The following is a 14,610-nucleotide window of genomic DNA, read 5'->3' as shown; positions in this document are numbered from 1 at the left end:
TGTATGTGGCACCAAGGAATCGAACCCGGGTCTTCAGGCATGCTAGGCAAGCACTTTAACCACTAGGCCAAACTCCCGGCCCTTAAAAGTATATTTTAAAAAGAAATAATACTTCTTGAAAATAGTCACTGCTATTGTGGCTAATGTTTCTACAGTGCTCTCTCTCTCCATACATGTATGTGCATGTGTCTCTCTCTATACAGACACACATTTTTTGGTGCTGGTCCTGAGGCTTGAACTCAAGGCCTGGGTCCTATCACTGAACTTTTTTGCATAAAGCTAGCACTCTACCACTTCCAGCTTTTTAGTAGTTTATTGTTTGTTAGAGTCTCACAGACTTTTGTGCCCAGATTGGCTTCAAACTGTGATCCTCAGATCTGTCTGCTGTGTAGCTTAGATTACAGGTATGAGCCACCAGTGCCCAGCGGTACACATACTTTCATTAAGGGCTTCAAATAGTTATATAATTTTGATGTTTGGGTTGCATGTTACAGGTGTTGCAGCAGCCAATGAAAATGGAAAAAGAATTAAAAGCAACAGAATGGATGTAGCTCATGTCCACTAACAATGTAATTAAATATAGTACATAAAGTGTCTTGTTGTGAGAGAACTTTTTTTTTTTTTTGCCAGTCCTGGGCTTGAGCTCAGGACCTGAGCACTGTCCTTGGACTTTCTCAAGGCTAAAGCTCTACCACTTGAGCCTCAGCACCACTTCTGGCTTTTTTTCTATATGTGGTACCAAGGAATCGAACCCGGGTCTTCATGCATGCTATGCAAGCACTTTAACGACTAGGCCAAACTCCCGGCCCCAGTGAGAGAACTTTTCTATCAAACAGCTGCCTTGTCTCCCCCCCCAATAAATCTTTATCTGTTACTAGGTGGGAAGTGGCTGGGATTGCTGAATCAAGGGTCTCAAAGGAAGAGGAAGCAGTGACTGGCCAGTTGTTACAAAGGATATCTCTATCCCATTGCTGGTGGTTCATGCCTCTAATCTTAGCTTCAGATCTCAGTAGGCTGAGATCTGAAAATCGAGGTTCGGAGCCAACCTAGGAAGAAAAATCCATGAGGTCCTCACCTCCAATTAATGACTCAAAAGCTGGGCTAGAGGTCTGATTTAAGTAGTGGAGCTTTAATCATGAGCAGGAAAGCTGATTGAGAACATGAGTCTCTGAGCTTAAGCCCTAGTACTGGCACAATGAAAGAAAAAAGGAGGGAAGTCTTTCTGCTAAGTGATCCATTAAATGGCAAGGATATCAATATCTAGGTGTGTTCAACCAGTAATGTTTATTGACACAGGGATGATAGCCATGAAAGATAAGCACTAAAAGGAATGAAATGCTGGCTCTATGCTAAATTCATGCAGAACATTCTCTAAAGAACTACTGGCTAGACTACTGCAGAAGAATGAACCACATATCTTTTGAGTCCAAAAGACTTAGACAAAGACAAATAGCAGCTATGAATCATGTAGAATCAGAACTGCCTACCATACCCTTGTGTGTGGCATACATCAGGTAACTACTGGCAACCAAATCAGAGGTTAAGGGGCCAGGAGTGTAGCCTAGTGGTAGAGTGCTTGCCTAGCCTGCACGAAGACTCAGGTTTGATTCCTCAGTACCACATACATAGGAAAAAAAAAAAAATCAGGTCAATATAAACATCTATAAAGGGTCAAACAGCAAATGCTTGAGAATTTATCAGACACATGTTCGCTCTTCTGAGTACTGAGCTATGCTGGAATAGAGTAAAAGTAAAAATTATATGTAAATGAACGATAGTGGTTTTATTTCAATAAAAACCTCATTGATAGAAATTCTAATTTCCTATAATTTTTCAAGAATTCCAAATGATTACTCACTTCTGATATTTTTCAATTATGAAAAAAGTCATGTTTTTGTGGGCCATTCTTAAAAAATAGGATGGTAGGCCTAATTTGTTAAGACTATAAATCATAGCTTGGCAATTTCTGGTCTGAACAAGTTATACCTTATGTGACAAATGTGAAAGATTTGTTAGGAAATCTGGAAAAATGAGTCCCAGGTATTAGCAAGAGAGAGACCCAAAGGGGCAGGCAATCACAGAGTAAACTTACAAAGCCTACCTTGTACTCTCCTGGCTTTCAAGATCCGATGTTCTTGAGCTACTTTAAATCCATTGTTATCTTCTGGGATGACAGACTCCAATGAAACAAATCCCTTACAAAAAAGTAAGAAAGGAATCTTGAGATTAATGGAGCCAATAAGTCACTTTTTGACTGTGCTGTACTTTTAAGCAGTGTCTCTTTCTCTCATTATCCTCAGTCCTGAGAAATCTGGCTTCAACTTTTAAGTTATGTAAAGATAAAAAATGGGCGGGTACGGTGGCTCATGTCTGTAATCCTAGCTACTCAGGAGGCTGAGATCAAAGCTAGCCGGGGCACAAAAGGACCTGAGACTCTTATCTCTAAATAAACTCTAGAAAACAGGAAATGGGGCTTGGCTCAAGGGTAGAGTGATAGCTTTGAGCTGAAATGCTCAGAGACAACACCCAGGCCTAGTTCATGAGCCCCAGGACCCACAAAAAAAGACAAAAAAAAATGTACTGGTTAGTTTCTGCTTCAAAGAAAAAGCTACAGTTGCTATTCTTTATGCATTGTAGATATCGAAGTCATTGTAACTGGTAATGTCAAATTTAGAAAGGTATTTACGCTTAGCAAAATGCTTAGCACCCAACTCACTGGCTCTAGTTGAATGACAAGTGAGGTTTCTGATATTTGAAGCCATCCTTATAACTCTGAGATGTAAAATTATCAGCATTTTACAAATAAATATACTTGGGCCTTGTAACCCACTTGCTCAATCTTTAAGTAAATTATGATGCTGAAGAGGTATGTCTATACTACAACAAGCTGAGGGGAAACATTCATATTGGCATACATAGTAGATTTGTCATTTTTATTCACAAGCTCTAGTGTAAGCTACTATTATGTCTGCCTCAGTTATTTTTGCTGTTTCTTTCTGGGTTTTCCAGTTTTAGTTTCTGACCAGACCTCTCAGCTCAGTCTGAAAAGAATAACTTTAGAGGCTACCATGTAAAATAGTGCTTTCTAGACAATTCTCTAATAGTTATACCTCTTCTTTATTTTCCAATTCTCAAACCTTAACCTAAATTTTTCTTGTTTCTCTCTATAAAAATCTCGTTTAATCCTTTTTTTGTACAAAGGAAGATTCATCGTATATCCTTTTGTACAAAGGACATTTCCACAAATATATGTAGTGCATCCCAAACAACTTCAGTCCCTATTACTTTCCCTTATCCAAGACTGCCCTTTTTGGGCGAAAGGGAGTTGCCAGCCCTGGGACCTTGGGAGCTGTCCTGGAGCTTCTGATGCAAGGCTAGTCAAAGCACCACTTCTGGCTTTTTTGAGTAGTTTACTGGAAATCAGTCTCAGACTTTCCTGCCTGTGCTGGCTTCAAATCTTGACCTTCAAATCTCAGCCTCTTGAGTAGCCATGCTTATAAGCTTGAGCCATCAATGCTCATCAAGTCTGTCCTTAAAACTATTCTAGCAGGTTTCACTGCTCTATTTTTATACATTCAAAAGCATGAGTATTTTCCTGCTTCATCCATATTTGGCCATATTTACCGTTTACATATTAGCCCTGTCTCCAACTGTTGATACTTTACCATCAACAAAGCCTATTTTACCTTCCTGTCATTCATTTCCTATTTCAGTGTATCATGTATCATCATTAACATAAACACTTAAACTTCTTCAACAAATTCTTAACCAAATATCTCAGTTTCAGTGTAGCAAACTATCTGTCATAACCAACACTCTCATTTATCAAAAGTGTAAATATGCCAATTGCCTAATACCTAAGACATGTCCTTAAACTTCAACACTCCAAGATGACAAAAGAAGCCCTACACACTATTATATAATGTAAGTACGTAGAACTAAATGAATAATATTTATACTCAGCCCTCATCTACTGCTTTTTATTTATTTATTTTTTTAGGACAGCGTTTTGATACATGGCTCAGACGGCCTCAAACTCAAAATCTTCCTGCCTTACCCTCCTGAGTGCTGGAATTACAGGTATGTGTCACCTAACTTCCCCAGCTACATTTTGTAGTTTTTACCATCTTTTTCCCATTGCGTTGAAAAATGGCTGTCTTGGATTTAGGACTTCTAATAACTGAATGAGTTCTTGAAATATTGTTATAATTCATTTTCCTAAAAAAGGAAAAGAAGAGTTATTCTGTATATCACTAAAAACTGCTTATATTAGACCCTAAATTATAGATAATACCACTATTTCATAAAAATCCATTATTGTTAGAAAGTAATGTAAGAACATTTACATTCTATTGTTTCACAAGAAGAAAAAAAACAGAATCCATTTTTTAGACCTGCAGTTTTTGAAGTATGTTAAAAAGAATTGAGGGGCCAGGAGTTTGGCCTAGTGGTAGAGTGCTTGTTTAGCATGCATGAAGACCCGGTTTGATTCCTAGGTACATAGAAAAACTGGAAGTGGTGCTATGGCTCAAGAGGTAGAGTACTAACCTTGAGGAAAGCCCAAGGACAGTGCTAAGGCCTGAGTTCCAGCCTCAGGAGTGGCCAAAAAAAAAAAAAAAAAGAATCGAAGAGAACCTACAAAAGATATCCAAATAGAATGCTGATACAAAGGAAAAAGAATCTGATTAAATTTACCTAAGGCAAACTTTAGAAATGGAACACTGACAAAAGTATGTTGTCTATATTTGGATTTCTCAATGGGTTAAGTTCACAACAGTGAAACAAAAAACATACAGGAATGTGTATGAAGGCACAGCTGTGGGCTAGGAGGAAGGGGGAGTAAGAAAGGAGAAAGAACATCCTTAATCCACAATTACATTGATACTTAGTAGTTTTGATCCTGATCTCTTACTTACATAATAGGCTCCTTTGGATGAGCACTAAACTGAGGTACATATTGCTCAGATTTAGCATTTGCATCTGGTTTTCCCAATTCTTCTGGGATGATTTCAGCCTCACAATCTGAACTTGCAACTTCTATTTTCCTCTTTTTGGGACAGGCATTTTGTATAATATCCTCTTCTTTTCCACTTTCAGTAGTAGCTTTAGGTTTCCCAGGATTATCTCGGCTTAGTAATCTTCCTAAAAGAAAAATGTAAGAGGCTGAACAAGACAGAAGATAATATAATTATCAGAAAGGTTCACCAGTAGGTTCTTTAAAAAAAATTTTATTGTTGAGGTAATGTATAGAGGGGTTACAGTTACATTCGCCAGGTAGTAGGTGCATTACTACTCACACATTGATACCCCTTCTCATATATTTGTCCCATTTCCCTCCCTCCAGCCCTATCAATCATCTTTCCCCCCCTTCCCTTTCCTATTTCAAATAAACATATATACAACATACCAAGTAATAAAGTCAGATACAGTAACAATATGAGATTAACCGAAGGGCAACAAAAGAGAAATATCACAGCACGTTAAGAACAACAATCACAAAAGATAAAGCTCTTGTTTCCATATCCTAGAGATTTTTTCATTTAGTCTCATCCTATATGACCTTATGTACCTAAGTTTTACCCTATTGTAAACCTCTGCTAGGAGAGTCCTAGATGAGTACTAATTAGTACAAATGAGGGAAACCACTGAGCCTATGTTCCTTTGGGTCTGGCTTACTTCACTTAATACGATTTTTTTCCAAGCCTTTCCATTTCCTTACAAATGGAGAGATGCCATTCTTTCTGATGGCAACAAAAAATTCCATTCTGTATAAATTCCACATCTTCTGGATCCAAACATCTATTGGGTTGGTTCCATATCTTAGCTATGGTAAACAGTGCTGCAATGAACACTGTTGTGCTGTTGGCTTCTGCTTGTTTCTGGACGTTTGGGTAAATGCCAAGTAGTAGAATTGCTGGGTCATAGGGGAGCTCTATGTTTAGTCTTTTGAGGAGCTGCCACACTGCTTTCCAGAATGGTTAACTGAGTTTACACTCCCACCAACAGTGTAGTAGCAATCCCTCCTGACCACATTCATGTCAGCATCTGTTGTTACTAGATTTCTTGATCATGGCCATTCTAACTGGAGTGAGGTGGAATCTCAGAGTTCTGATTTTCCTTTCTTGTATAGCCAGAGATGTTGAGCATTTCTTCATGTGTCTATAGGCTATTTTTATTTCTTCTTCAGAGAAGACTCTCTTTAAGTCTTTGGCCCATCTTTTAATGGGATGGTTGTTTCTTTGAAGATTTGTTTTGGAGAGATTCAATTTTTTCAGCTGTAGATGTATTTTAGATATGAGGCCTTTGTCTGTTGTATGGCTAGTGAAGATCTTTTCCCACTCTGTGGGCTTTCTATTTAACTTGCTAGCTATGTCCTTTTCCATACAGAAGCTCAGCAGTTTAATGCAGTTCCATTTATCCAAACTTTAATTTGTTGTGTTTCTGGATCTTTATTAAGAAAGTTTCAACCTGTGCCAAGGAGACGTAGTGCATCTCCTATTCCTTTTTGTAAAGTTTTCAGTGTACCTGCTTTTACCTCAAAGTCATTGATCCATTTGGAATTAATCCTGGTGCAGGGTGACATAGAAGGATCCAACTTTAGTTTTCTGCAAGTGCTTCACCAATTCTGCCAGCACCTCTTGTTGAAGAGGCTGTCTTTCTTCCATTCTATTTTTTGGCTCCCTTATCAAAGATTAGGTGGCCATAGGTCTGCTAGTTGACTTCTGGGTCTTCAGTTCTATTCTATTGGTTCTCAGGCCTGTTCTTGTGCCAGTACCAAGCTGTTTGGTTACTATAGCTTTGTAATAGTCTAAAGTTTGGTACTGATATTCCTCCAGTGGTGTTCTTTCTCCTAAGGATTGTTTTTGCTCTACGGGGTCTATTATTATTCCACATGAAATTTTGGATTGCTTCTTCTAGTTCCTTAAAGAATGACATTGGAATATTGATGGGTATTGCATTGAATTTATAGATAGCCCTTGGCAGGATTACCATTTTCATGATGTTAATTCTTCTAATCCAGGAGCACCTCTAGGTTCCTGAGCACAGAGAGGCTCAGCAATAGAGCCAAGGCCCTGAGTTCAAGCTCCACAACTGCCAAAAAACCCCAAATCCCTAAAACCAAATCCAAAATCACTTCAAACCTATACTGTTTTAGGAAATAAGAGCCTACTGTTCTGATCATACTAAGTTCTATACAATACCATAATCTTCATATAAATTTTGTGCATTTTTTGACAAGGGACTCGCCTTTGTAATCAAATATGTTTCCCAACCTCTTTCACTTCAGGGTGCATTCAAACAATGTGGATGTTGAGCCTAAAATGCTTGGAAGGCATGGCCAGAAACAATCAGTAACTGTAACTATTGCACACTGCTGGGCAAGTTTAGCTCCACAGCAGGAACACCTAAATGGAATGCCTGAAACTGTCTAAAGGTTCTGTCTGAATCATTACATACTTATAAAATTAATTTATTAAATTCTAACAATGATTCTAAGCATTAAATTAGAATCTTCTGCTTTGAATTTCCACCCTCCAAATTTCTGCTTTTATGTGAGATTAGAGGTGGCAGCCACTGTGCCCAGTTGTTTACGTTTGCTTCTCTTATCCTAAAGCATGTGCAGCCATAGAGACAAATACGTCTTGCATGTAATAGGTCTTCATGGAATAACCTACATTTTTACCCTAAGCCTTTCTTTAATGAAACACCTAGTACCTCCTATGGCATCTCATCCCTTTAGTGCTCTTGTTTCAGTCACTTCCTCCTCTATTGTTCCTTGTAGATGCTGGCTGGCTCTCAGATCTCAATGGTCTTCACTAGGAAGATATATATTCAAAAATGCAGATTCTGGGCTGGCACTAGTGGCGTATGCCCGTAATCCTAGTTACTCAGGAGCTGAGACCCAAGGATCACAGTTCAAAACCAGCTTGGGCAGAAAAGTCACTGTGAGACTCTTATCTCCAACTGATCACTCAACAACCAGACGTAGTACTATGGCTCAAAGTGATAGAATACCAGTCTTGAGCACAAAGAGGCTCAGGGACAGCATCCAGGCCCTAAGTTTAAAGACCCACAATCAACAACCACAAAAAGAAGATTCTGCTGGAAAATCTTTAACCAATAGTCCTTTGCTTTACCTGAATAAATGCAAATAAATGTTCCTCTATCAAGGTCATCGAGGCATCGTACTCCCCACCCCTTCTTTGCAGTCCTGAATACCTGCAGCCTCACTTGAGGACCATGTTGGACAACTCGGTTTTGACATATTTGTCGATTACATTTGCATAACAGGTTGCATTCATAAATGCTGTAATAAAACACATAAAAGAAAAACTAACACACACATACAAAATAAAATGTTAATATTGCTACTAAGCTGATAATTATTGAGGAAAGAAAGCTAGAGTGTAAAAAAGTGTTTACAGCTAGATTTCCTATGCCAGCTGTATTTTTCCATTTTAAAAATGGAACATCATAAGGTTATTTTGTGATCATAAGCCCATATTTACAAAATATATGACACACAGATACCTACTATATATGGTATATAGTAAATGTCACCTCTATTAAAATGTCTAAAATGATTAAAGAGAACATCTAGATGAAAAACTTCTGTTTCTAAAGATGTTACTTGTTAATATCAACCTAGGAAGATTCAAAATTTGCAATTATCAGTTGAGCTTTGCATAGTGTATATAGATATGTATATGCACACATATCTATATACACATATGTATTTTAATTTTTCATCTTTTCAGACAGAGTCTCACAATGCAGCCCAGGTTGATCTTGAGCTCAAAGCTACTTTAGGCTCAGCCACCATTCCTTGTGGCCAGCTAACTTCTTAATGGGAAAGTAGGCTGGTCTTAAAACAGGTAAAAGCCAGATTTAAAACACATTAAGTGTAATATATGTATATTTCAAGACTATACAGGAGGTTACCAAATATATTACCATATATATATCAGTAGATATATATATATACAACTATATCTATAAATATACAAATACATATACATCTGTATTTAGATGTACGTGTATGTATGTATATATGGGATATATATATATATAGGGATAAATAGGAGGTACTATTATATTTCTTAAAAGATTTTCAGTATTAGCTGCATGCTGGTGACTCACACCTATAATCCTAGCTACTTAAAAGGCTGAAATCTGAGGATCACTCTAAAGCCAGCCTGAAACTATCTCCAATGAAGCACCAAAAAAGCAGGAAGTATAGCTCAAGTACTAGAGTGCTAGTCTTGAGCAAAAATGCTCAGTGACAGTGCTGTTTAAGCCTCAAGACCAGCACCCAAAAAAAAAAAAAAAAGATTTTTAGAATTAGAAACAGTTAAACATATCTAAAAAGACTACAGACTGCAATAAAACCATACCCACCTTCAATGATACCAATACCCTGCACCAAATCCTCAAGGTTTCTTACCCAGTAGGTATTTGCCTCTGTAGTCTTTTATATTTATATCCAGTACTTATTCTATCACTTGACAAGAGACAAGTTTTGGCATTCTTCGAGGTTAGTTGTAGACATGCACACTTTGTTCTAAAAGGCAGGCAAACGTTGAGAAGTCAGAATACAAAACGCACCAAGTTAAAAGAGGATGCAAGTATAATTTTTGCAATTGTATTTAGAACAGTTTGGTTCACAGAACTTATGGAGCTTCCTTCCCTAACTAGATAGGTATCATCAATAGTTTGACTGAAATCATACCTTCTGTGTGTTAGGTATGCCAGGAAAAATGGCTTCTCATCTTTGTTTCCTCTCCATGTGGAACCACACATGGATCCCACTGTTCTCTCTCTATATGCATTCTGCATGTGGCTCTCCCTAGAAGTCCCTACCTAGTACCTATAACTGCTGGTAACTGCTCACTGCACATCTGTGGGTCAGGGAAGGGTCTCACTTCCTCTTCCACTATTGTGGTAACTCCTTCTTACCCTCCCCTATGTAATCTCTCTCCACCATTAATTCAGACTACACCCTAAACTCCCATATAAACTCTTTTCTGCTTGAACCACAGGGCAGTTTCCTTTCCTTTACACTGTGGGATTTTTCTCTATTTTTTTTTTTTGGCCAGTTCTGGCACTTGAACTTGGGACCTGGGTAGTATCCTTGAGCTTTCTCAAGGTTAGCATTGCACCACTTCCAGCTCTTTCTGTTTATGTGGCACCATGGAATTGAACCCAGGGCTTCATGCACGCTGGGCAGGCACTCTACCAATAAGCCACCCACACTCCTAGCCCCAGGATTTTCTCTTGTATGCACCTCCATGTTACATACTTTCTCCACTGCTTTGGCTCTAATTCTATGGTCTTCTACATGACAGGGCCAAGTGGAATTGAGCCAGATTCAGGTAATAGCAGCTTTCTATTTCTCATTTCATACTCTAAGAAGATGGTGGCTACTATTACCTGCACTACACATTTCCTCTCTTAGTAGTCAGTTCAATTTCTGATAGCAGATCCAGTATAAAGATACAAATGTGCCAGGTACAGGTGGCTCATGCCTATAATCCTAGCTACTCAAGAGGCTGAAGATCGGACTGGGAGTTTTGCCTAGTGGTAGAGTGCTTGCCTAGCATGCACGAAGACCTGGGTTCGATTCCTGGGTACCACATACATAGGAAAAAGCTGGAAGTGGTGCTGAGGCTCAATTGGTAGAGCTCTAGCCTTGAGAAAGTCCAAGGATAGTTAGTGCGCAGGCTCTGAGCTCAAGCCCAGGACTGGCAAAAAAAAAAAAAAAAAAAAAAGGCTGAGATCTAAGGACTGTGGTTCAAAGCTAGCCTGGGCATGAAAGTCCATGACACTCTTATCTTCAAAAAACACCAGAAAACAGGAAAGAGGCCCTGTGGCTCAATGTTGCAGAGCACTAGCCTGAGCTGAAGAACTCAGGGACAGTGCCAGGCCCAGAGTTCAAGTCCCATGACCAGGGGGGGGGGGGGGGAATTCTTGGAAGATACAATACATAAAAGCCTTGAGCAGTGTAGTGAAATCTCAAATTGTCCATCCTGTGCCCCCTGGGACATGAATCATCCCATCTATACTACCCACTCCTATTCACTGAGGAGGCACATGCATTATCACATCACATGCTTTTCAATAGCCCTATTTCATTTACTAACAGCACCAAAGTGCAAGACCAGTGATGTAAAGGAGGCATAATGTGGAGAACACATGAACTCCGATGCCATGTGGCAATGATGCATGGGAGACTGGAAAAGCCTAGTTTGGATAGGATTCCATGCTACAGAGGGTTTTATGCATTCATCAGGATCTCAACATATTAATATGTGAATATGTTTTTTGTTTCTTTTTTTTTTGCCAGTCCTGGGGCTTGAACTAAGGTCCTGGGCACTGTCCTTGGTCACTTTTTGTTCAAGGCCAGTGCTCTGTGACTTGAGCCACAGTGCCACTTTTAGCTTTTTTGTGGATGAGGAATTGAACCCAGGGCTTCACGCATGCTAGGCAAGCACTCTACCACTAGGCCAAACTCCTCTGGCCCAAGAATGTGTTTTGGACAAATTACTTCACAGCAGAACTTTCTGACAAATATGTCTCTACATTCAATTTTTTTGAAATGTCCTATTTTTTTTTTCTACTCACATGTCTATGCAGCCCTCAGAACAGTCACATGAATCAGTAAACATGTTGGAAAAGTTGTTTAGATAACATGCTCGTGGCCACACAGTCTTTCTGTACTTAAACTGTGGAAGTTTTCTACTGTTCATTTCATTACAGAAAGAAATAGGCACTGATTCCACACCATTACTAATATCTGCATCAGAAATAACAACTTCTTCCCGAGGGTGATTCCGAGTCAATTGTACATAGGTATTGAAAGAAAAGTTGTCTGTAAATAAAAAGTTGCACTCTGTTTCAAGCAGGTAGTGAAAGACTTCCTTCATGTTTCGTAGACTCTTTCCACAAGGAGCTTTGTAACTCACATGAAGTGCAGAAGAACGAGAGTTTGTCTTAGCATGTCGTCTCTGGAAGTGACACTTAATTGGCAGTTGTAAAGGGTTTTCTCCCTTGAAGGTTGTGGGTATTTTGATCAGACAAGCACCAGAGCAGTCATGACTTGTGTAAGATGATTCTTTTTCTCTTTCACCATAGTTTACAACTGTATGTTCCACAGGGAAAACTTTCTGCTTTTCTGTAGTTCTGTCAAGATAAATTCTTTATTAATATCTCAGATCTACTGTTCAACTTACATGTTCAGAAACACTGTATACTAAGGTAGGCATTAGTTACTATTATCTTTTTGAAGAATAAGATGCCAGATTCTGAAATAAGAATTTTAGTATGTTCTACAGCCACTTATAGATTATACATTTAGGATACTCTAGGTAATAAATTTAAGAAAAGTGTTCCTTGCGTTTTGAACTAAGCTTTTAAATTTCCCTGAAGAGTAAGTGTGTTTTGTTTTACTTCCTGTGTCTACTACATATTAAAATACAGGGATTGCCAGGAGTTTGGACTAATGGTAGAGTGCTTGCCTACCATGCACAAAGACTGGGGTTTCACTTCTCGGTACCACATACATAGAAAAACCGAAACTGGTGCTATGGCTCAAGTGGTAGAACTCCAGCCTTGCGAAAGCCTAAGGACAGTGCTCAGGCCCTGAGTTCAAGCCTCAGGACTAGCAAAATAAATAAATACACAAATAAATAACTAAATAAAATGCAGGTATTGTAGAGGTTTTTTTTTTAAACATTCACTACAGAATGCAGCTAGTAGGATTTTCTCTGTAGGTGGAAATGACCTATATTTGTGTTGTCCAAATTAGTTACTAGCCATATGTGGCCATGAAATGCTTTTAAATATGGTCAATATGACCAAATAATTGAATTTTAAATTTTAGCCAGGTCACACCTGTAATCCTATTTATGCAAGAGACTGAGATCTGGAGATCGGAGCCCATGCAGACAAGTTTACTAAATTCCATATACAAAACAACCAGCCACAACACTCCTGGGCATCTACCCACAGCATCACAAGCCAGAATACCATAAAGACACTTGCAGATCCATGTTCACTGCTACACTCCTTGTAATAGCCAAGTTTTATAAACAGTCCTGATGCCCTACATTAGATGAATGGCTCAAAAAAAAAATGTGGTACCTATACATAATGGAATTTTATACAGCTATTAGAAAGATTAATATTATGTCATTTGTAGGGAAATGGATGGACCTAGAAGAATTATGTTTTAACTGAGGTAAGCCAAGCTAGAAGTTAGATCTAAAATACCAATACATAATAAATTATACAGGTCTCTAGGTATTCACACACAAAGAGATCAAAGGAAGACACTTTTAGAGGAAGAACAGAAAGGTACAATGCCTATGGGTATCCAACCATACAAAATAACACTTATTGAAATAATCTCCAAACAATGCAAACAAGGTTTATCTTTTTTTGCTGTTTTTGTTGTCTTTTCTTTTTGTCTTATTTGTCTACATGTCTTGAGGAATGTAAGAGGATATACAGAAATGGAGGGACAGGAGTAAACAAATGCAGCAATGGTGTACTCACTGGGTACCATATTGAAAATGAACTATACTACTGTGTGTGGGATGGGAGGGAAAAGCTGAAAAAGAACAAGGGAAAGGATAACATTGTCATCCCTTATGAAAAAGAATGACCAGTAAAAAGTGGAGCTATAGGCATGGCTCAAGTTATAGTATGCAAAACAAACACAAGATCCTGAGTTCAAATCCTACTACTGCCATTTTTTTTTTTTTGCCAGTCCTGGGCTTGAGCTCAGGGCCTGAGCACTGTCCTTGGACTTTCTCAAGGCTAGAGCTCTACCACTTGAGCCTCAGCACCACTTTTGGCTTTTTCTATATATGTGGTACCAAGGAATCGAACCCGGGTCTTCGTGCTTGCTAGGCAAGCACTTTAACCACTAGGCCAAATTCCCGGCCTGTTTTTTAATTGATTCAGGTTTAAATAGCTATATGCAAACTGGGTTTGGAGACTCAAGCCTGTTATCCTATCACTTGGATTCTGAGGCAGGGGAATTGAGATTTTGAGGACAACATGGAGAATACAGTAAAATCTGAGCTTTAAATCTAAAAAAAGGTAAAAGCATATCACATGTAACTAGTGAGGACCATATGGACTTCCCCCACCCACCTTTACATAGTAATCCTGGGTTCTCAGAGTTAGCTCAAGTAGACCAATAGTATTCTCAATTATCTATAGTTGCAAATCATTACAGTGAAGCTGATTCCCTCCAGATTCCTGTGTATTACAAGTGGAAATGTGGATCCAGTGCTAGAACAACAACCTGAACAAAAAAAAAAATCTATGGAAGACTGCAAGGCCCTGAGCACAAGTCCCAGTACCAGCACATACACAAAAATGTTTCCCCTACAACTTACGTACGTCTTTCTCAAAGACCTGAAAGTCATGCCTATGAAAAAAAAATGTAGCTGGGTATGTTGGAAAACAGCTGTAATTCTAGCATCAAGAAGACTGAGATATGAAGGTCTTGAGTTTAAGGTTATTCTGGGTTCTATAACAAGTCCCTGACTCAGAAAAGAAAAAGAAACAAAGAAAAATGGAATGATGGGGGCTATCTCCCAG

The 14,610-nt window shown here is 38.7% G+C and overlaps 1 protein-coding gene and 1 long non-coding RNA gene across 4 annotated transcripts in view; one reads left to right on the top strand and one right to left on the bottom strand.

Annotated features, from left to right (window-relative positions):
* The window catches only part of Setdb2 (SET domain bifurcated histone lysine methyltransferase 2), a 38,819-nt gene that overhangs the window by 6,830 nt on the left and 17,379 nt on the right, over positions 1-14,610 (bottom strand). For both annotated transcript variants that reach the window (XM_090342162.1, XM_090342161.1), the window contains exons 6-11: positions 11,623-12,180; positions 9,446-9,562; positions 8,139-8,308; positions 4,917-5,142; positions 4,125-4,218; positions 2,102-2,195 (exon numbers count right to left, since the gene is read on the bottom strand). In XM_090342162.1, coding sequence (XP_090198288.1) covers positions 2,102-2,195; positions 4,125-4,218; positions 4,917-5,142; positions 8,139-8,308; positions 9,446-9,562; positions 11,623-12,180 — 1,259 coding nt within the window. The remainder of the gene's footprint in view (positions 1-2,101; positions 2,196-4,124; positions 4,219-4,916; positions 5,143-8,138; positions 8,309-9,445; positions 9,563-11,622; positions 12,181-14,610) is intronic.
* Positions 1-14,610, top strand: part of LOC150056989 (uncharacterized) — a 38,088-nt gene that overhangs the window by 9,318 nt on the left and 14,160 nt on the right. For both annotated transcript variants that reach the window (XR_016537108.1, XR_016537109.1), the window contains exon 2: positions 4,001-4,080. This is a non-coding gene — a long non-coding RNA (uncharacterized LOC150056989). The remainder of the gene's footprint in view (positions 1-4,000; positions 4,081-14,610) is intronic.

The sequence above is a fragment of the Megascapheus bottae genome, chromosome 11 (assembly GCF_031878675.1).
Source record: "Megascapheus bottae isolate mThoBot1 chromosome 11, mThoBot2.hap1, whole genome shotgun sequence".
NCBI lineage: Eukaryota > Metazoa > Chordata > Mammalia > Rodentia > Geomyidae > Megascapheus > Megascapheus bottae.
This window is presented reverse-complemented; position numbering and strand designations above follow the sequence as displayed.